General features: G+C 35.3%; 1 protein-coding gene across 1 annotated transcript in view; it reads right to left on the reverse strand.

Moving 5' to 3' along the window:
* Nucleotides 1-21,385, reverse strand: part of CFAP47 (cilia and flagella associated protein 47) — a 194,664-nt gene that overhangs the window by 160,213 nt on the left and 13,066 nt on the right. The window contains exons 5-15 of the mRNA XM_060182678.1: nucleotides 20,432-20,660; nucleotides 19,224-19,384; nucleotides 16,936-17,060; nucleotides 14,783-15,018; nucleotides 10,099-10,288; nucleotides 9,135-9,348; nucleotides 5,098-5,250; nucleotides 4,167-4,377; nucleotides 3,970-4,066; nucleotides 2,095-2,311; nucleotides 1,573-1,814 (exon numbers count right to left, since the gene is read on the reverse strand). Coding sequence (XP_060038661.1) covers nucleotides 1,573-1,814; nucleotides 2,095-2,311; nucleotides 3,970-4,066; nucleotides 4,167-4,377; nucleotides 5,098-5,250; nucleotides 9,135-9,348; nucleotides 10,099-10,288; nucleotides 14,783-15,018; nucleotides 16,936-17,060; nucleotides 19,224-19,384; nucleotides 20,432-20,660 — 2,075 coding nt within the window. The remainder of the gene's footprint in view (nucleotides 1-1,572; nucleotides 1,815-2,094; nucleotides 2,312-3,969; nucleotides 4,067-4,166; nucleotides 4,378-5,097; nucleotides 5,251-9,134; nucleotides 9,349-10,098; nucleotides 10,289-14,782; nucleotides 15,019-16,935; nucleotides 17,061-19,223; nucleotides 19,385-20,431; nucleotides 20,661-21,385) is intronic.

Consider the following 21,385-nt stretch of genomic DNA (forward strand, 5'->3'; position numbering starts at 1 on the left):
TATTAACATTTAATAGTCAAAATAAGACTAGAATAAAAATGTAATGTATTCTATCATAAATTTAAATTAAACTCAACAAAACCAGAAAAGTTTACTTTTTCTTCCTTCCTTTCTTTCTTCCTTTCTTTTCTTTTCTTTTCTTTCTTTCTCTCTTTCATTAGACAGTGCAGAGAGAAATTAAGAGTGGAGGGGGAAATAGAGAAGAAGAGAGATATACAAACTGCAGACCAATTTCACCACTTGTGAAAAGTGACCCCCCCACACACACACACACACTGCAGGTGGGGAATTTGAACTAGAACCTGGGTTCTTGTGCTTGGTGATATGTGTGCTTAACCAGGTGCACCACTGCATGGTCCACATATTTTCTAACTTTAGTAATCAAATGAAAATATTTGACAAAAACATACCATGTTTTGCCACAAGCAAAAATGCACCAATGGCACAAACACTATAAGATTAGAAACAGCTTTATACTTAGACAACAGAAAAATCACTTGTGATCCCTGACAAAATTTTCCTTCCAAATGTTTCCCAACACTCTAAAATAGTTATCAACATCAGATAATCATTTGAATTTTAAAGGTCGAAAATATATCACCAATATTTTTTTCACATGCCTAGAGACATTGTTTCTAATGTTGCTATTAACAACCAACACATTTCTATAATTATAATAGGCTTAGAAACCAGGAGATATCAAGCAAATTTGGTGTACACTACTTCATCATCTTATATTCATCATCTCCTTTGGTGTTAGAAAATAATACTAGTGGAAAGAATGTCTTACAAATTCTGACTTCAGGAGAAAGACTCACCTAAGGTTCAAAGGCACAGGACACGCAACCAAGATATGAAAACCAGCACAAGCAAACTTCACCTTTGGGTCAGATTGACCTCAGATGATGGCAATTCCCTCGCCTTAAAAAAGATAGTGTCTACCTTCTAGTTTTGTAAGGAGATAGCATATAAAGGGATTAATATAATGTGTGATGCTCAGAAAGTACTCAGTGTAAGATGTTAATATTAGTTCTTTTAAAAGCCTTTATCATGGTTATAGTTTAGTCATTTATAAAAAGAAATTACCAGAGAAGACTTCACAGATAACTATACTAATGCATACAGAGCACTTTTCTCAAAATCACAAAGCTAGTGAGAATAAAGGAATAGCTTTGAAATCATATATATATATATATAACTCCAAAGTTTTTCTGACTTTTCTTTTCATGCAGATGTGGACTTCAACTGGTTCTAAAACCCCAGGTAAATGCAGATACAGAGATCGAGACGCTTCCATCTAGATAGAATGGTATGATGTATATAAAGAGAAGATAGCATATTGCTATCCAATTTGTAACTATTTAATTTCTTTAAAATATATCTGTGTCCTCATGAGGTCTTCATAACACATCACTATGATGTTTGCTATGACAGGCTACATACAGCAACAGTTTAGCAAGTTTCTGGGGTTCAATTTCTTTTTTTTTAATTCTTTGTTGGCTATATTTACCACCTGACCTGACTATATGATTAAATGAGCATCTAAATAAAACAAATAAAATAAATTAATACCTTGAGTTGGACAAATGGAAAATGTTATCCCTCTTTTTGTGTTTACAGGTTGCCATTCAAACTCAGCAAAATAGTTATGATGATTATATAGTCTAACCGTCTCTCTAAAACATGAATTTATAAAGAAGCCATGTGGTCTCAGTATTAGTTCATTGGAAGACAGTTCAAGTTTCACTGGGTGGACAACTGCTGTTACCAAAATGTGTCCACAGACTACATTGTTCACTGTAAAGTTGAAAGACCTGTAACATAGTAAAAATCATTCAAATGTAGCTAATAAGTAGCTAACTGCAATTACTGGATTCAGTTACATGTAAAAAATGCAAATGCTACCAACCAACATTCATAATTAATTCTTATTAATAAAAAATAATTAGTTAACTACTGAAACATGAATATATCTATCTATAAATTGATTTCTATTTTGAGGGACCAAATGCTACAACTATTGGAATGAATATATATTCTACAAAAGGATACTTTCAATGTAGCAAATAGAAATTAAAAAATAAAAAAACCTACTTCAAAAAATTTCCAATGTTGGAAGATTCAAATGATATCAAAAGAGAAGCACTAGCTACAGGTGGAATGACATATGACAACTGGTTGGTTTTCTTCAGTTCTTTGACATCAATAATTAACTGGACCCAAATATATGTAGATAACATATTAATGACATGTAGTGAAAGAGTATTTGTGGAGTTCACACAAACATGATCAAAGTTTAGAGTAGAAGGCCCTGAAAAATGAAAAGTTATTAAGTTTAATATTGCCAGTGTGTTCATCATATATTTTTGAAGTGTGCATACTACAATTACTACACAATTTATAAAAAAATGATACTTAGAAAAGTATTTATTATTCAGAAATTAATAATCTATATTTTAAATGGCTAAATAATATAAATGAATTGAAGTTAGATTATTGACTAAAAATCAACATTATAATTATATTACATGTTGTAATATTACAGCATGGTAAATTATATGGCAAAATCATTAATAAATCAGTATATCCAATCTTACTCCAATATCCTTTCCACTCTTCCACTCCCATCAATACATTTATGTTCACTTATCCAGAATTTTTGTGCTTTTAACACCATTAAAAAGGAAATGAAAAAACAATGGCCCATACTTAAGAGACAATACATGGAAATCATCTGACAAAGGATTTCTATTTACTATAAACACATCTTACAGCTCTATAGTAAGAATGTAAATACTCAAAATTTGGGCAAAGAATTTAAAAGACATTTCCTTAGAGGCTGGGAGGCAACATGATGGTTATAAAAACAACTTTCATGCCTGAGGCTCTGAGCTCCCAGGATCAATCCCCAGCAAACATCATAAGCCAGAGTTGAGCAATGCTCTGGTAAATAAAATTAAAAAAAAAAAAAACTTGAAAGATGTATGATTTGCTAAAAAAAAAAAAAAAAGTAATAATAATAATAATCAGGGCTGGGAGGACAACATAAAGGTTATGCAAAAAAACTCTCATGCCTGAGACTCTAGGCTCCCAGTTTCAATCTCCAGTACCACTATAAGCAAGAACTGAGCAATGCTCTGATCTTTTTGTCTGTTTCTGTCTCTTATAAAATAAATGAAATATTTTTTTAAATCAACAAATGGACTCATGTCAGGGTCCCATCAGCACTTAATATCTATCCTAATTATACTTTTTAATAAAGATGCTTTTATTTATTTTATGAGAGAGAAATTTTCACATGGAGAGAGAGGAGTCAGAATACCAGCCCAACACATGCAGTGTTGGGGACTGAACAGGGAGTCTCAAATATGCACATCTCACATTCTACCAGTTGAGCTATTTTCCCAACTGCCCTAATTAACAATTTGAGCATCTCCCAAAAGAATATTATACCAATCATTTTGGAGTTTCCAGATCAGCCCTAGTAAGATAACATACACAAGATGACCCTAATGAAAGATGAGCTTGCCTCAAATAATCTATTTTTTGCTAATAATCTTGTCCTACCCTTTTTTCTGACCATGAAAACCTTTGCAAATTCTACAGTCTTTCTATTAGCTATGTGATGCTATGGCAGCATTCTAAAATTGAATTATCATGTCCTTGAAGGTGGCGCAGTGGAAGAATGCAGAACTTACAAGTATGAAGTCCTAAATTTGATTCCCCGCACTACATATACAAGATTAATGCTCTGGTTTGCCCTAGTCTCCTCTCTCTCTCTCCCTCCCCCCCACTTCCATTAATACATTAAATCTTTTAAAAATAAAAGTGAATCATGAGGATAGTTGCATAAATCCTGTGAATTCACTAAAACCCATTCATTTACATATTTACACTGGCAAATGTTATAGAATACAAATTATACTTCAATAAATCTTTAAAAACTAAGCAGATCTTTCATAGACTTACCAACAATTACTTGATGAATTTGCTTTGGTGTCAAAGTTAACTTGCAATCACGTTTTTCATGGGGGGTTGAAGGGGACTTTTTAATTGCTTTGAGAACCTGTGAAAAATGGTATTATTACAAAGTGAATAATTCAACATTAGTAAAAGGTGGCTTAAGAATTCTCATGGTACAGTGAAATGTAAAATATTGCACATGCCTTTCTTTTTAGAGACCTTGTTTCCCTGACAGCTATTTTGCTGGTAGTTAACAACTCATCAGATTTAGTCAGAGACTTTACTGAATGTGACTCCTTTGTTTTCACTTTTGAAGATGGTCCAGCTTCTGTTTTCACTTTTGTGGGCATATGTGACTTTTGAGTTGATGGTAATTTTAATCCTGCACGATCATTCTGTGAAAGCATGGCTTTCCTATTGAAATCATAATAATAATTAAAGTTAAATTATTAAAAATGCACCTGCAAATCCAAATACTATCCATTGTGCATGTTGTCATCATTTCACTCAGATACACCTACAGAGACTGATGTACTCATCTCCCTAAAATTAGCCTGCACTGACAAAGGCCCAACCTCAACTAGCTCCACAAGGAAGTTATTCCCATCCCACAACACCAAGGGATGGCTTAAAGTCAATGACTGATAGGAAATACAAAAGACGAAGCCCTTTGGTTTTAAGGAAAGTGTAGCTATGTGGTAGAACTGATACTCAACAAACTTTAGGTATTAAGTTGATAGCAAGCTTCATTTTAAACACATTATTTTCAAGTCCTCCTGCCCCCAGCGAATCCTGCTTCCTTCAACCTATACAATTTTCTCCTAAAGAGTACTTTCCAAAAATCTCAGGTACTACAATCCCTGTCTCAGGGTTTACTTCTAGGGAACCTCATCTATGGTATTCCTAAATCAAAAGAAACAAAATAATTACAGTTAAAGTAGTTTGCCATTTTGTTATTTTCACAAATGAAAAAGCTGTTCAATTTGTTAAAAAGAAGAGGAGGAGGAGAACCAGCAGCAGCAGCAGCAGCAGCAGCAGCAGCAGCAGCAGCAGCAGCAAAGGAGTAAAGAAATAAATTTATGGCTCCATAAACCCCATAATCTGTGCCATGCAATTTGAGGACGTGCACTTTACCTCTCAGACTGTTTCCGTAGACGATCGTCTCTTAATTTGTCAATGTAGTTTACATAATGTTTTTTATGAATTTCTTTTTCCATTTTTTCGTTATCAGTATATTCATACTCAGGATCCAAATAGGTATATCTTGGAGTCTTTGTGAAAATTGTCCTACAATATGAAAAAATCATTTTTATGAACCTATGTATGCATTTGCTTCAATCATAATTGTTACTTATGCTAGGGGTAGGTATACAGTAGTGAACAGGAGAGATTCGATGACAGCAACAACAACAATAATAATAACAACAACAATGATAAACAAGGACAACAAAAAGGGAAAAAAATAAAAAAATAAATAAAGTTTTTTTTTTTTTTTTAAAAGCTATTATAGCTGCTAGGGAAATAGCTCAACTGGTAGAACATCGGACTTTAAATGTCCAAGGTTCCAAGTGAGTTACCAGTCTCAGGCACCAAGTATATCAGAGCAGTGCTCTGGTTTGTCCATCTCTCCTTCTCTCTGCTCCATGTGAAATGTTCATTCTCTCTAATATGTAACAAATAAAAAATGAATTTTGAAAAAAAAAATACAGTGATTTTAGGACTACAGAATTAACTTAGCCACCACTATGCACACAACCAAGGTTCAAACTCCTGCACCACATGAGAGTTGTCGGCATTAAGCCAGATCCCCCTGCTCCATCTGGCATTGCTAATACTATGGTCTATTTACATAATCATTGTTTTGCCTGAAAGATCCCCACCTATCCCATTGATCTATTTTCTTTCTACCTCGAGACCCGCCCTGCCTGCAGGGTAACATTAATCCCACTGGTTAAAACCCTCGCAACAGTTGCTAAGGAAGCTTCTACCTTCCCAGCATGCTTTTGCCTTTCTCCACCCCCTTTCCTAGCCATTTCCATTTCCGACTTGCCACTTCCAGTTTTATCCTATAAAATCATTGGCTCTCTAATCAATAGATCCTTTTGCATTACCAAGCTGCCATGAGTTTCTGAGTCATCTATCTCCTGAGTTGCTGAGTGAGTAGCAGCCCAGGCTGAGTCCGGTCAAGTTCTCTCCAACCCAGAGACCACACGCCCGGAGGAAGAAGCACCCCCACGCTGGCCTGGCAGAGAGGCAGTGTGGTGTTTCCCTCTACCTGCCTCACCCCACACACACATCTGAATGAAAAAGCAGCCCAGAGTGGTGAAATTGTACACGTGAGACTGAGGGTGCACAAAAACTTAAATTAAAATAGTAGTGATTGTTACTAAGAATTTGATACACTACAAAATTCATTATTTAAACATATTAACTTCTAGCCAGAAAATAACTGAACTGTATGTTGTATTTCTGTTCATATGGAACAGTGCATTGAGCAAAATAATTACGGCTATGGGATGAAAAAGAAATGTTTAGCTTTCAAAATATTTTGGTATTTCTGGATTATTCCATTAATACTAACATAGAGAAAGAGTTAAAATTGAATGAACAAATTATACTTCTAGACTTAGTTATATAAGCCCAGGAGAAAATTTTAAGTGATACATTAAAAATTGTTTTCAAAAACCACCCTTGTTAAGTGAGAAGCCAGAAAGACAAGCATGAATATGGGATGATCCCACTCATATGAGTTGAAAAATAAGAACAGAAGAGAAAACACAAAGCAAAACTTGGACTGGATTTGGTGTTTTGTGCCAAATAGAAGACTGGGTGGGGGGCAGTGTTCAGGTCCTGGAACATGATGTCAGAGGAGGACCTAGGTGGAGGTTTAGAGTGTTATGTGGAAAACTGAGAAATGTTACACATGTACCAACTACTGTATTTTGCTGTTGACTGTAAACCATTAGTCCCACCAATAAAGAGGAAAAAAAATTCTGTTAACAATGAAATAATTATGGCCTAAAACTCAAATACTACTGTAAGAAAATGGCATAAAATTACATGACCTAAAAGTACAAATAAAGTCAGTTCAGGACATCAAGTTTAGATAGTCAACTAGTTTAACATAAAAAGTAAAAATGGAACTAATTTCAGTCTAAAATGTATAAAACCCACTCTGGAATAAATGACCCAGATAAAGATGTCAGGACAAGAGACTCTTCTCATCAAGCACTGACAAGGTAGTGATTTTTTTTTTTGAGCTTTAGATTCATAAAAACTGAAGTTTACTATAACTTATGATCCTAATTTGGGGAGTTTAGTCCAATGTGGAAAGAAATAAAGATGATATTTTGAAAGGATCAAAGATAATGATGATAATCATAAGGTAATTGGTCTCACAGAATTTTTAAATGATTTTTAATCTTAGAAAAAGTCAAGTTTTCAGTCATAGTTAATGAACATGACTACTTTGAAGATTCTGTAGATTTATAAAAGTGTTTATTTCTACTATACTAATTTTTTTCTTTTTATTTATTTTCCCTTTTGTTGTCCTTGTTTTTTTATTGTTGTTGTAGTTATTATTGTTATAGTTATTGGTGTCATCATTGTTATATAGGACAGAGAGAAATGGAGAGAGGAGGGGAAGACAGGGGGGGGGAGAGAAAGACACCTGCAGACCTGCCTCACCGCCTGTGAAGCAACTCCCCTGCAGGTGGGGAGCTGGTGGACGAACTGGAATCCTCACACCAGTCCTTATGCTTTGCACCACTTGCACTTAAACCGCTGCGCTACCACCCAACTCCCTATACTTATTTTTAAAACATTTTATTTATTTATTTAGATAGAGACAAAGAGAAATTGAGAGGGAAGGGGAAGATAGAGAGGGAGAAAGATATACACCTACAGCACTGCTTCACTATTTATGAAGCTTTCCTCCCTGCAGGTGGGGACCAGTGACTTGAACTAGGGTCTTTGCACATTATATTACACTTCTATGCCAGTCAATAACATATTACAAATAGTACCTGATGTTTACAGCCAAAATACTAAATCAACTTTAATGCCCATCAAAATATGATGAGATATAGAAGTTGTGGGAAATATACTCTGTGGAATACTACACTACTACTAAAAAGATTAAATTATGTCTTTAGCGGTAAAATGGATGAAACTCAAGGTGTTCATGCTCAGTGAAATAAGCAAGAAAGTGAAAGACAATTATCTGGGTCAGGTGGTAGCACACCTACTTAGTGCATTTGTTACCATGCAAAAAGACCTGGATTCACACACCCAATCCCTACCTACAAGGGGAAGCTTCATGAGCTATGAAGCAGTTCTGCAGGTGTCTATCTCTCTTCCCTTCTCTCAAGTTCTCCCTTTCCTATCAAATACAATCACATTTTTAAAAAAAAAATAGCTATCTTAAAAAAGTTAATAATCCGGTGACTGTTTATATGTGGAATATAAATAAAACAAACTTCAAAGCATAACAACAAAACAAACTCTTAAAAACAATGATCACAATGGTAGTGATTATAGGAAACAGATGTGAGCAAGGAAATGTGGAGAGTTCTGATTAGGGTAATGGCACTGGAACCTTGCGGTGAGCGTAGTGAGTCTAATAGACATATATAGACATACTTGTATACAAGTATGAAACTATACCCCTCAAATTGTGTAGTACTGTTGACCAATATTCAATTAGTCAATAAAAAAGAACTTTCTAGTAAGCCACTCACTTCCTGGCAAGTACACGGAATAGTAATGAGAGGTTAGTAAATCAAATATATGGCTTTTCAACAACCATTTCCCCCAATGTAAAAAAAAAAAAAACGTAAAATTTCATCACGACTGGACAGGAAAAGACAGCATAATGGTTATGCAAAAGACTTTCATCTTTCATGCCTGAGGCTCTGATGTCCCAGGTTCAATCCCCAGCACCCGATAAACCAGAGATGAGTAGTGTTTTTTTTTCTTTCTCTCTCTCTCCCCTCCCCACTTTCCCTTTCTCTCATTAATAAATAAAGTGTATTTTTAAAATTCCATTATTATCTTTATGATTATTATTCTCGTCATTAGTTTCTAAGAGTGTGATCTATAAGACTTCTGAATATAATGTGATCACACTGTGCCTTCTAAATTTCAGTTTATTAAATAGTACAACATGTTACCTGAACTCTTTATCCTGCTCTGCAGGTCTGATACTTCCAGCTCTGTCATTCGGAAAAGCTAGTAGCGAAGTCTTTGATGGCTCTTTATCTGATTGAGGGTCACCAGAATGTGAAGGTTTTGACTGAAGTACTGCAGCACGTGGATAGTCCTTGTGATTTGCTGCATCTTTGGCCACAAAATGCCCCGTAGGGTTACTGACCAAAGGGGATATACCTTTCATAGAATTGAACATTCAGTTTAAATATGGCTTTATGCATCTTGGCATTGTAAATAATATCCATGAATTTATTAATGTACTGTTAATCCTACAAAGTTGGTTCTAATTTACTAAGTCCCTGAACAAACACATTCAGAAAGCACAATTCATTTAATAAAGGAATCTTCTTGATACAATTCAGCAAAATAATGCATGCATAATATATAACAATATAAGCATAAAAAGTAAAACATGGTAAACTGAAAGAGTGGGTTGGCCCATGTGAAACTGAAATTTTTTTAAGGTCAAGGAGAGTTGGCTATCAGTAACTCTACGTGGTTCAAAGCATAAAAGAAAACTGAAGATATAATATGATACAGGAACCAGAAGAAAATCCATGGAATGGTCAAAATCAATTTCTATTATAAACTCAAAAGAAGATAAATAGATAAAATATAAAAATCGTATTATTTATAACTTTTACAGATTGCTAAACTAGTGTTTTCAAAATATGATTCTCAAAATGGAATCATTACCATCCACCGGGAATATGCCAAAAATGTGAATCTTTGCTTCCATTAAAGACTTACTCAATAACCAATGCTGGGATGTAGACCAGTGCTATCTATTATAGTAGGCCTTCTATGAGATTTCACTATATACAAAAGGTAAGAACCAATAGATTAAACTATATTTATACATGTGAATAATAGCAATTAGTTATTAAGATAATTTAATATTTTTTAAAAGCATGTAGACTAACTTACCAGTATTAACTTCCATCACAACTTTTTTAGTAGTAGAATGACAGACACCATTGAATTCTAAAGCTAGATGATGGAAAACTTTCAATGATGTAGACTGTAAACCTCTATCTGCCACAGGGCCAATAATTTCTATAATTTGCTTCACTTGAAATATTCCGATTTGATGTGGAATGAATGAACATGTTAGATTCTAAAAAGAGAGAGAAAGAGAGAGAGAAAGGATAATAGTAGTCAACTGCAGTAGAATGAGTAGTTATAAACCCCTCCCCCAAAATGTTGAAATCTAATGTCAAATATAATGGAATTAGAAAATGGGGCCTTTGGGAGGTCATGGGAACAGAGCTTTCTGAATCAGACAGGCACTCTTAGAAAATAAAGTCCATGGAGCTCTCCAGTCCCTTCTATTAAGTGGAGACACAAGAAATCTGCAACCAACCCAGAAGAGGGTCTTACTCTACATGCTGGCACCCTGATCCCAGACTCCCATTCTCCAGAACTTCGCAACAACCATATGATCATAAACTACACAGTCTATGATATGTCATTATAGCAATCTACAAAGATTTTTTAAGAAAAAGTATTAAGGTGTTAGTAAGAAAAAAAAAATCCAAAAATGTAGTTTATAAAATTTATGGAAAGCAATTTCATCATGGTGATACAAACATTCTTCAGAAATATCATACACATCACTGATTTATCTTGAAAATAAATATTGCTGGGAAACAATTTTTCAAAAAGAAATCAAGCACTTCAGAATGACAAATTAAGGACCTCTAAAACTCTACTCTTTCATGAACAAGAAGAGATCACTGGAGAAATTATCAGTCAACTTTTAGATATATGAAAATTACACATAAGTACACATAAGCTTTTAAAAATCCAAGAATCTTTTTTTTTATAAAAAACAACTGAGTCTTTGAAAGAACAGGCATTGTGACTAATCACCAAAGAAATGAAAATCACGCAGAGCAAAATAGTTCACTGGATAATGCACTGCTTTGTCATGTGAGTGACCCATGTTTAAGCCTGACCACACCGAAAGAAGTTTCAGTGATGTGATCTCTTTATCCTTCTCTCCCTCTTTAAATGTTTTTATTTATTTACTATTGGATTGAGAAAGAGAGAAATTAAGAGGATGAAATTGAGAGGGAGGGAGACACCTGCAACCCTGCTTCACCACTTATGAAGCTTTCCCCTTGCAGGTGGGGACTTGAACCTGGGTCCTTGCACACTATAATGTTTACGCTTAACCAGGTATGCCATCTTTCTCTGTGTCTCTATCTAAAAAATAAGAAGAAGAAAATGAAACGTGAATCAAAACCACAAAGAGATATCACCCCAAACCTAGAGCTATTATTTTTAAAAACTGAAATTTTGGGGAGTCGGGCGGTGGCGCAGCGGGTTAAGCGCACATGGTGTGAAGTGCACATGGTGTGAAGCGCAAGGACTGGCTTAAGGATCCTGGTTCGAGCTCCCCGGCTCCCCACCTGCAGGGGAGTCACTTCACAGGCAGTGAAGCAGGTCTGCAGGTGTCTCTCTTTCTCTCCCCCTCTCTGTCTTCCCCTCCTCTCTCCATTTCTCTCTGTCCTATCCAACAACCACATCAATAATAACAACAACAATAATTACTACAATGATAAAACAAGGGCAACAAAAGGGAATAAATAAATAAATATTTTAAAAAACTGAAAATTTGGCAAGGCTATGAAAAAAAGGAACTATTATGCATTATTGGCAGACATGTAAATTGGTGCAGCCACTATAGAAAATAATATGATGCTCAAAAAATTAAAACTATATAATCAAGCAATACTACTGCTGAGTACATATATCCAAACGAAATTGATCAGTAGTTCTAAAATTTATAATCACTCCACATTCACTGAATAATTTTTCATATTGTAATAATTCCGTATTCACTGAATAATTTTTCACAATAACCAAGATTAGGAAATAATCTAAATGCTTACTGATAGAACACACACAAAAAGAAAATTAGTATATACATATATATATGTATAGATATATATATGCATATGCATAATACAGTATGACTCAAACTAAAGAAGAAAGAAAGCCTGACATTTGCAATAATATTGATGAGCCTAGAGGATGTGAACTAAGTGAAATAAGACAGACACACATATAGAGAATATGTGTGACTGTATGACCTCACTTAAATGTGAACTCTAAAACAGTCAAACTCTAAGAAATAGTAGAATGGCAGTTGTCACAGGAGGGAGATAGGGGTCAAATGCTTTGGGGTTATAGGAGATGAGTAAGTTCTAGAGATCTAATGGACAGGATGGCAACTACAGTGTACAACAGAAATTTGCTAAAATGGTAACTCACTATAAAATGGCTCTCACTATAAAATAAATCAAACTATGTGAGGTGATGAATATAAATGATGGTAGAAATTATCTCACAACATCTACATATATTAAAACATTAAATTACACACCTTAAATATATGAAATTTCTATTGGTAATACTCCATAAAGCTAAGAGAAAATTAAAATGTTGCTAAGGACAGAAGTGAAACTTGTGGAGGATACATATGAACTATATTTATTGCCACATTCCTTCTGAGTATTTGGATCTCTATGAAAAGGTCTAATGTTGGGCGGGAAAAGTAGCTCACCTGGATAGTGTATCTGCTTTGCCATATGCAACCTATGTTTAAGCCCAAAGCCCATCACAGCAAGCTGCAGTACTATAGTGTCTTTCCTCCTCCTCCTTCTCTCCGCCCCCCCCTCTCATTTGGAAATAATCAGCCTTGAGCTGTGAAATACCAGCAATAAGGGAGAAAACATTGTAATGTTTCTTTTTGTTTAATTATGTATCTTGTTTCTATAGTAAAAATAGTTGTACATAAGGGGTGGGGCAATAGCACAGTGGGTTAAGCACATGTGGTGCGAAGCCCAAGGACCGGCATAAGGATCCCAGTTCGAGCCCCCAGGGCCCCACCTGCAGGGGGGTTGCTTCACAGGTGGTGAAGTAGTCTGCAGGTGTCTATCTTTCTCTCCCCTTCTCTGTCTTCTCCTCCTCTCTCCATTTCTCTCTGTCCTATCCAACAACAATGACATCAATAACAACAACAATAATAAGCACAACAATGATAAAACAACAAGGACAATAAAAGGGGAAAAAATAGCCTCTGGGAGCAGTGGACTCATAGTGCAGGTACCAAGCCCCAGCAATAACCTTGGAGGCAAAAATATATATATATATAGTTGTACACAATAAAAGTCCTGCATACAAAAAATTGTACATGGATACACAATAGTAGCATTCATTACTCATGATAGCCAGCAGGTATAATCAACTCAAAAGTCCATAAACTGATTAATAGGTAAACAAAAGGGTAGCATATCCATATGAAGGAGTTTAATTTAGCCACATAAATAAATGAGATACTGATGCAAATTATAAGATTAATAAATATTGAGAAGGTCATGCTAATTCAGAGAAATCAGACACAAAGTCCACATTATGACTATATTTATATGCAGTATCAAGAGTAGAGGTAGTTAGATAGAAAATGGATCAACAACTGCTTGGAACTGAGGAATGAGGAGAAAGGAAAGTGACTGCTAATAGGCATGTGACTTCTTTGGTGGGCAATGAGAATGCTGTGAAATTTAAACAGGGCTGATAGTTGAACAAATTTCTATCTATACAAAATACCAGCTACACTTGAGATATGTGAATTCATTGGAAGTGAATTATACTTGAATAAAGCCGAAATTTTTTAAAAGAATGATCTTAACACACTTCTAAGCAGTAAAAGGCAACGTGACTAGATTCTGCAAGTTAACAGTTCTTTGAGGTTCCCCACATTTCCTATAATCACTTCTTATTAATCTGAAGCACATTAGTGCTAGACAATTTCAGAAATGTATAGAGCTAAAATTATAGTAGGGACTTATCTAACAGGTACATTTAGAGATGTGCATGTTACTGGAGAGAATGAATCCAGTGGGTAGGTTTAAGAGACTTGTACCAAAGGAAGGCTAGGAAGGAGTTAAAATTAGAGTTCTGGATAAAGTAGTTATCTTGTTGTTTTAATGAAAACTATATCTATCCACACTTGATGAGGGAGTCTATTTCTAATGAAGTAGTTGAGTTATAAATCTGGGCTGTATTATTTAAATACATATACAATAGTTCTTTATTGCAATTGGAAAACAGCTTCCATCTGTAACTTTATGAACCATATTATTATGCAGAGGAGAAAAGATGAGTACATAAACTTTGGCAAGACCAAAAGCATTCATATTTGCTACAGTTAAGATTAAGATATGGAAACATTAGTAGGGACTACACCATTCTCTGAAGGGAAGTTGGGTCAACATACTCTGCCACTTGAGGAAGACAATGCAACGAGGAAGGTCATGCAATGAGTACAGCCTAGAGTGTTCCTAGCTATGACCACAGATTGTGAACTGAGACCTACAGACCTATGCAGAGGTTACACAGGCTCTGTGCTGAATATGGGCCCCAGATCAAATCCATAGAGTTTACAGTTAACAATATGTATATACTTTCCCCATATTTGGAAGCTTCTCTCTACCCAGATCCAGCTTTCTGGTCCTATAAATGTAGTTTTCAACCTTCTAATGGCATTTTAGAAAATACTAAAATATTTGAAGCATGTGAAAGCATAGAGCAATGATCTTACCTGGATACATCCTTCATTGATCTTACCCTTTTCTGGGTTAACTTTAAAATGTGCAGTCCTTTTAAAGCGGTATGTTACAGGAAGTAATCTGGACTGATTTTGCATAACACACATAATATCTGAACGTTCACCCAGGTAACAAGATGAAAAATTAAAGACCTTCCCTGTGTCAAAATCTAGTAACACAGGAAGTCCTGAGCCTGTCACCGCTAATTCCGCTCTGTGAGATTTTTCACCTGTAAAAACAATAATAGCTTTTTAATGTAAAAAAGTGTTTTGGGAAATTCCATAATATATTTCTATTTTTTCTTATTTTACTAGTTATTTAATATTGATTTACAAAATTACATGTCAACAGGGGTATAATTCCACACCAATCCTACCACCAGAGTTCTGAGTCCCCAAGCCCTCTATTGTAAGCTACAACAGTTTTTCCTAAGGTTACAGATATGGATTAAGTATTATTTCTACAGCTATCTGTCTATATTTGTATACAGTTGTCCTCTTTTTAAATTTTTTTTGTTTTACTTATACATTTATTATTGTAGAGATAGAGAGAAATTAAGATGGGAGGGGAGATAGAGAGGGAAACAGAGAGACACCTGCAGCCCTGCTTCACCACTTGTGAAGCTTTCCCCCTGCAGGTGGGGACCAGGGGCTCGAAACTGGGTCACTGCACACTGTAATGTGTGTGCTTAACCAGGTGTGCCACCGCCTGGTCCCTCTTCTTTTTTTTTATTGTCCAGTTTTCTCTTTCTTTCCAAGTTATACATAACTCTATTACTACATCCAAATGTCCCTCTCTTTCCTCTTCTCTCTCTGGGTCCTGATGGAGTTGAGTTCAAAGTCCACTTATCCTCTTGATCCTATCACAGAATATATTTATCTAGTCTATGCAAACAGTATCATCTGAAAGACCTGATGGGACATGAATAACTCAGTCTTTTATTCAACAACCGTTTCTAGTGCCTTCTCTGTGCTAGACCCTTTTCCGGGTCTGAAGGAATACATCGGTGAATAAAATAGACAGCATTTCTGCTCTCCTGGTGACATTGATAATAAAATAAGTGAATACATAGTACAGAGTACACATACTATGGGAAAAGGTTAAGTAGGGCAAGACAAACTGTAACATCTTGGGGTTACTCCTTTATATAGGCAAATACCAAAAGGCTCCACTAGTAGGGAGACATTTGAATACAGTATAAAGTGAATCTGGAAGAAAATCATATGAAAATTCAGGGAAAGAAAAGTTTTCTAAAGGGAATAGTGAGCACACAGAATCTAAGGTAGAACTTTGTTTGCTAGGTATCCACATGGATATATACACACATACACACACACAACTCACACACACACACACACACACACACACACACACACACACACACGTATCTAGGATGAATAGTAGAGAATTATGAGAAACAGAATTTAGAACATAGGTATGCTTTTAACATTTGATTACTGGGTGTAGAATGGGAAATCTATCAACAATATGCCACAATGTTAAGATTTTTTAGCTCAAGTAACTGAAATGATGGAGCTGGTAGTTCTTGAGACAGAAAAGGCTGCAGGAGGAACAAGTAGGTTATAGGGAAAACAGAAGTTCTGTTTAGGGCTTGTTAAGTTTGAGATATCTGGTGGATATCCAAGTAGAAATGTCTACTAGGTCACTTAATACATTTACAAAATCACACTAAAGATAAAGGAGAAAATTCACTGGAGATAAGATGTGGGATTTTAATCTCATATTGCAAGAAAAAGAGTAAGTGGGGCAATGCAGCAGAAATGCCAAATTTCTTAAAGCATACACTTAAGGTTAGTAGTCATACCTTTCAAGTGAAACCACAAATCAGGGTTTTGGCTTTTCATAGTACAATTATTTTTTATTCCATAAACACTAGAGCATCATGTTTATCTGTGAAATTTCATTTTAAAATAACAATAGTATCAAAATTGCAATTTGGAATATTATCATGAAATAATTCTGAGGTTGACTTCTTAATGTCCCACAGAAGATGTTGTAAGTATGTTTGCATTTTCATTCTATTCAACAATTATTTTATTGAATTACTTCTATAAATACTGATGTTTAAACTTCTAAACATTTTAAACTGCTATACACTTGATAACTATACTAAGTTCACACTTACATTTGCTTCTACAGTAGTCATCTCTCAAAAATCCTTCTTTACTTCCTAAAGATTCAAATCTCAAAAATACAGCATAGTCCTGTCTGTGGGAGGGGTCAGTAATCTTCTTGCCATCTATGATTAACCTATAAATACTCGCAATGAGTTATTTTAAAGTGGAGATGATACACTTCATTACCCTTCAAAAGTGAATACCGACATACTACAAATCTACCCAACAGATTAAAGTCAGGAAAAAAATTAAAATGTGATTATTTTCCAAAATTACTCCAGACATAGAAACTCACCAAATGAAGGCTGCAAATTGTAAAGATTAAAAAAGTGTTCATAATAACATTTTCAAAGCAAAACCATTTAAATAAATCATAAACATTCAGCTCAAATGCTTCCTATCTAACGTATTTTCTTCCCAGGATGAGTTTATTCCAAGCTAAGCACTCTGCTTTGTTTTTTAAATCATTCTTCTTATTCCTGGGTGTAACTGCAGGCTTTTACTATGTATTTGTCATCCTTTTGTGGACCACACATTTTTGCTAGTCACATATTGGAAGAGAAAATTTGGAGCACAATATGACAACCAGATTTTTTGTCAGAGGAAAGGGCAAGTAGAGAAGTAGGGGTGGGGGGAGATGGAGAGAGAGTAAATTATAGAATTGTACTTTGGTGGTCTTTATCTGTCTTATCTGAGATCAGCATTTTTACTAATGAATATTCAAACACATACTAAAAAATTGGTGTTAACTGCTTTGTGTGAATATGAATAGCCTACTGAGAATACCTTTAACTAAATCTTACCTCAAATAAAACTCATAAGTTTATGTTAGGCTCGTAAAGTTAGCACGCTCTCATGAAAAATAATATTTGGATCTGAGTCTGGCCCCCACAACACTGAAGGAATCTTTGGTACTGTTGAGTCTCTCTCTCTCTCTTTCTCTCTCTCTCTCTCTCTCTCTCTCTCTCTTTTCTCTTTCCTCTTCTCTCTCTGTGCATATGTCTCTTTCATTAAGATAAAACATTTTTAAAAGAATATTTGGGATTTCAAGGGTTGTTTATTAGACAGAACCTTACAGATTCCCTAACTTCCTGTATTAAATTATGATTAATAAGGCAATTATAAATAATACATATAAATGATTGGTTTATTATCATTCTAAAAATAAAACAACATATTCTTCAACAGATAACTGGCATCACCAAGCAGACCAGGTTACAACAAAGAGAAATACATTAACAGCAAAAAGCATTGCCTTCTCACAAAGGTAAACATACTTACAATTGGCTTAGTTATTACCATACACTTTGTCCTCTCCAGTGTAGCTGAAATTGCAACTATATATTTAAAACAAACCTATTTCACAGTGGATAACCAAACCAAATACATGAGATTGTGAAAAATAAACATTGGCAAGTCTTAAAAATCAGAATGAATTTCAACAAGCAATAATGGTTTATACTATCAGCTATTGTAGACTTTAATACTCATGATAGTCAGTAAGCATTTTGCCTTGAGAGGAGCACAGCATCCTTTTTGGGGACACCTGGAATAGACTGCATGCTATTAGCCATCACCTGACTATTTCTATTTTCCTTTCTTTTCTTTTTTTCTTTTCTTTCCTTTTTCCTCCAGAGTTATCACTGGGGCTTGATTCCTGGACTATGAATCCACTGCTCCTGGTGGCCATTTTCCATTTTAGTGGATAGGACAGAGAGAAATTGAGAGGGGAGGGGACGATAGAAAGGGAGAGAGACAGAGAGACACCTGCAGACCTGCTTCACCTGCACTGGCAACATGAACTTGGTTGCACAAACTAGTTTGTAATCACAATCTAAAACAGCCAAAATTCCCACTTCCATCATCCTACTTCCTTTGGTCTGGAGAGATTTTAAATTGACAATGCAGCGCTTAGAACAATATTTTCAAATACTGGAAGTAATACTTACCCTGTCAGCAAAAACACTTAGTCATAATAAGAAAGAACAGATTTGTACCTTCTGGAAAGTTTTCCTATTAAAATGCTAAACTCAATCAGATGAAATGTATATCTCCATTCCGCGCTGGCAATATAACTTATTTGGAGGGTGCTTTCCATGCCATGAGTGAACCAGGTTCCAACCTGTTCTGCTCCACACTTGAGAAAACTTCAGTGCTGTGGAACTTTTCCCTCTCTTTTTCTATGTTGTTTTCTGTCTAGCTGAAAAAACTGGTTCATTGTAGTGACGTCTCGATGATGCATATATATATATTTCCATTAATAAGTAATACCACAGTGAAAGTAATTTTTGCTTACTTCGGATTGAAACAGAATGTAATCATAGTCTTTTGATAAGGCAATAACCTTCCTTCATTTGGTATACAAGAAATAAATGCCGAAATATCCATGTTCTTGAGCTTGCAAACGTAATTGAGATTACTTATCGTAACATCTGTTCTTTGGTGAATATTTGTTCCCTGTTATATAAAATCAGAAAAGAATATTAAGATAAAATATAATGAAATAAAATGTTTTAAGAGGATACAAAATAATTACTGAAATTACATAGTCTAGCATACATAAATCAGACCAAGTCATATCATAAAATTTAGTAAACTATTAAAAAACTGGGTTTGGCGTATTGCACCAAAGCAAAAGACACCAAAGCAGGGGGCAGAGGTGTTCAAGCTCTGGTGTATGATGATAGAGGAGGACCTTGACTGGGGGTATTTTGCAGAAAATTGAGAAATTTTACACTTGTATCAACAACTGAATTTACTGTAAACCACTAATCCCCCATAAAAAAAACTGATGGGGCCAGGTGGTGGCACACCTCGTTAAATGCACATATTACAGTGTGCAACGACCCAGGTTCAAGCTCCTGGTCCCCACCTACAATGGGAAAGTTTCACAAATGACGAAGCAGAGCTGCAGCTATCTATCTCTTTCTATCTCCCCCTCCTCTCTCAATTTCTCTCTGTCTCTATCCAATAATAAAAATAAAGAAAAATATTTTTAAAAACTCATAAGAATCTCTACAGCTAGCCATTGTTGCATAAGAACATTTGCTTGGGAGGTCAGGCAGTAGTGCAGCGGGTTAAGCGCACATGGCACAAAGTGTAAGGACCAGCATAAGAATCCCGGGGAGTCTCTGACTCCCCACCTGCAGGGGAGTCGCTTCACAGGCGGTGAAGCAGGTCTGCAGGTGTCTATCTTTCGCTACCCCTGTCTTCCCCTCCTCTCTCCATTTCTCTCTGTCTTATCCAACAACAAATGACATCATCAACAACAATAATAAGAAGGCTACAACAACAAGGGCAACAAAAGGGGAAAAAAAAGAACATTTAATAATGTCAATTTAATTGACTGACTTTTTCAAGGCTACTCCTAGAGACACATGAAGTCAAATCTACCTATCTTCATGGTAAATATTTAGAATAATTAAACAGCTTGTTGGTTATCAGTAAGTTCAAAGCAGTGTGTGTCAAATATAACACATCTTCTCTTGTTGCATTATTACTCACCACTTCTGCTCCGATAGAATCATCGTGCATTATGGCCACCCAATTCAAGGGTTCTGAACTGTTATTATGTAGAAATGCCTGCTCAATTTTTGCCGTTCCGAAGTAGACAGGACCGAAGCGTAAAGAATCCAATCTTGTGTTATGATTTATGCTTAATAGTTCGATGATCTGTGAGACCACATTAGCTTTTATAGTTAAGAGCGTCTTTGGTTGATCTTGTAAACTCACACTAGAAGATAATTAAGAACATAGATATTTTAATTAGGTTTCTATATACTTTATTTTTCTCCTAGATGTTTGAATGAACAGAAATTTTATAAAATTGCATTATAACTAAAATTTAGAGGCCTAAGAGCAATTATTTTCACACAAAGACCAGAGATTCTCATGCCATTCTGTCTGAATCTGCACAATAGAATGCCATGTGTACAACCTAATTCATTATTTCTAGGAAGGAAAATAAGTGCCTGACTTAGCCCCCAAAAGAATTTACTGCTATGTTCATATCAACAATCATTCTGTAAATACTAGAGTTAGATGGGGGTAATTTATATGGTTAACTCTTACTGTAGAACTGTGGGATTATCTAACTCATCTCACTCTCCTAAATCAACTGGAAGCTAGAGGACATCAGAGATATTGGATGCATAGAAGTTAAGGTTGTCAAGCAGAGTAGGGTGCAGCATTTGAGAAGAAAACAAAATAAATAGCACAGACCTCAACTCACAGATCCAAGAGTCCTTAAGGTGCCCAAAGTCAACCTCAATACTACTCTAATAACTCAGTTACCTAAAGAGTAAAGTATCTCTGAAAACCACTACTTCTCTGCTGAAGTGAATTTCCTTCCCATAAAACTTTACCTTCCAGACTCATCTGAATTCCCTTGTGAAAATGCACCCTCTTGTGAAATTATACTCCTGAAATGTTAAAACTTTGCAAAATATGGTTAAACCA

This window comes from Erinaceus europaeus, chromosome X, assembly GCF_950295315.1.
Source record: "Erinaceus europaeus chromosome X, mEriEur2.1, whole genome shotgun sequence".
Classification (NCBI taxonomy): Eukaryota; Metazoa; Chordata; class Mammalia; order Eulipotyphla; family Erinaceidae; genus Erinaceus; species Erinaceus europaeus.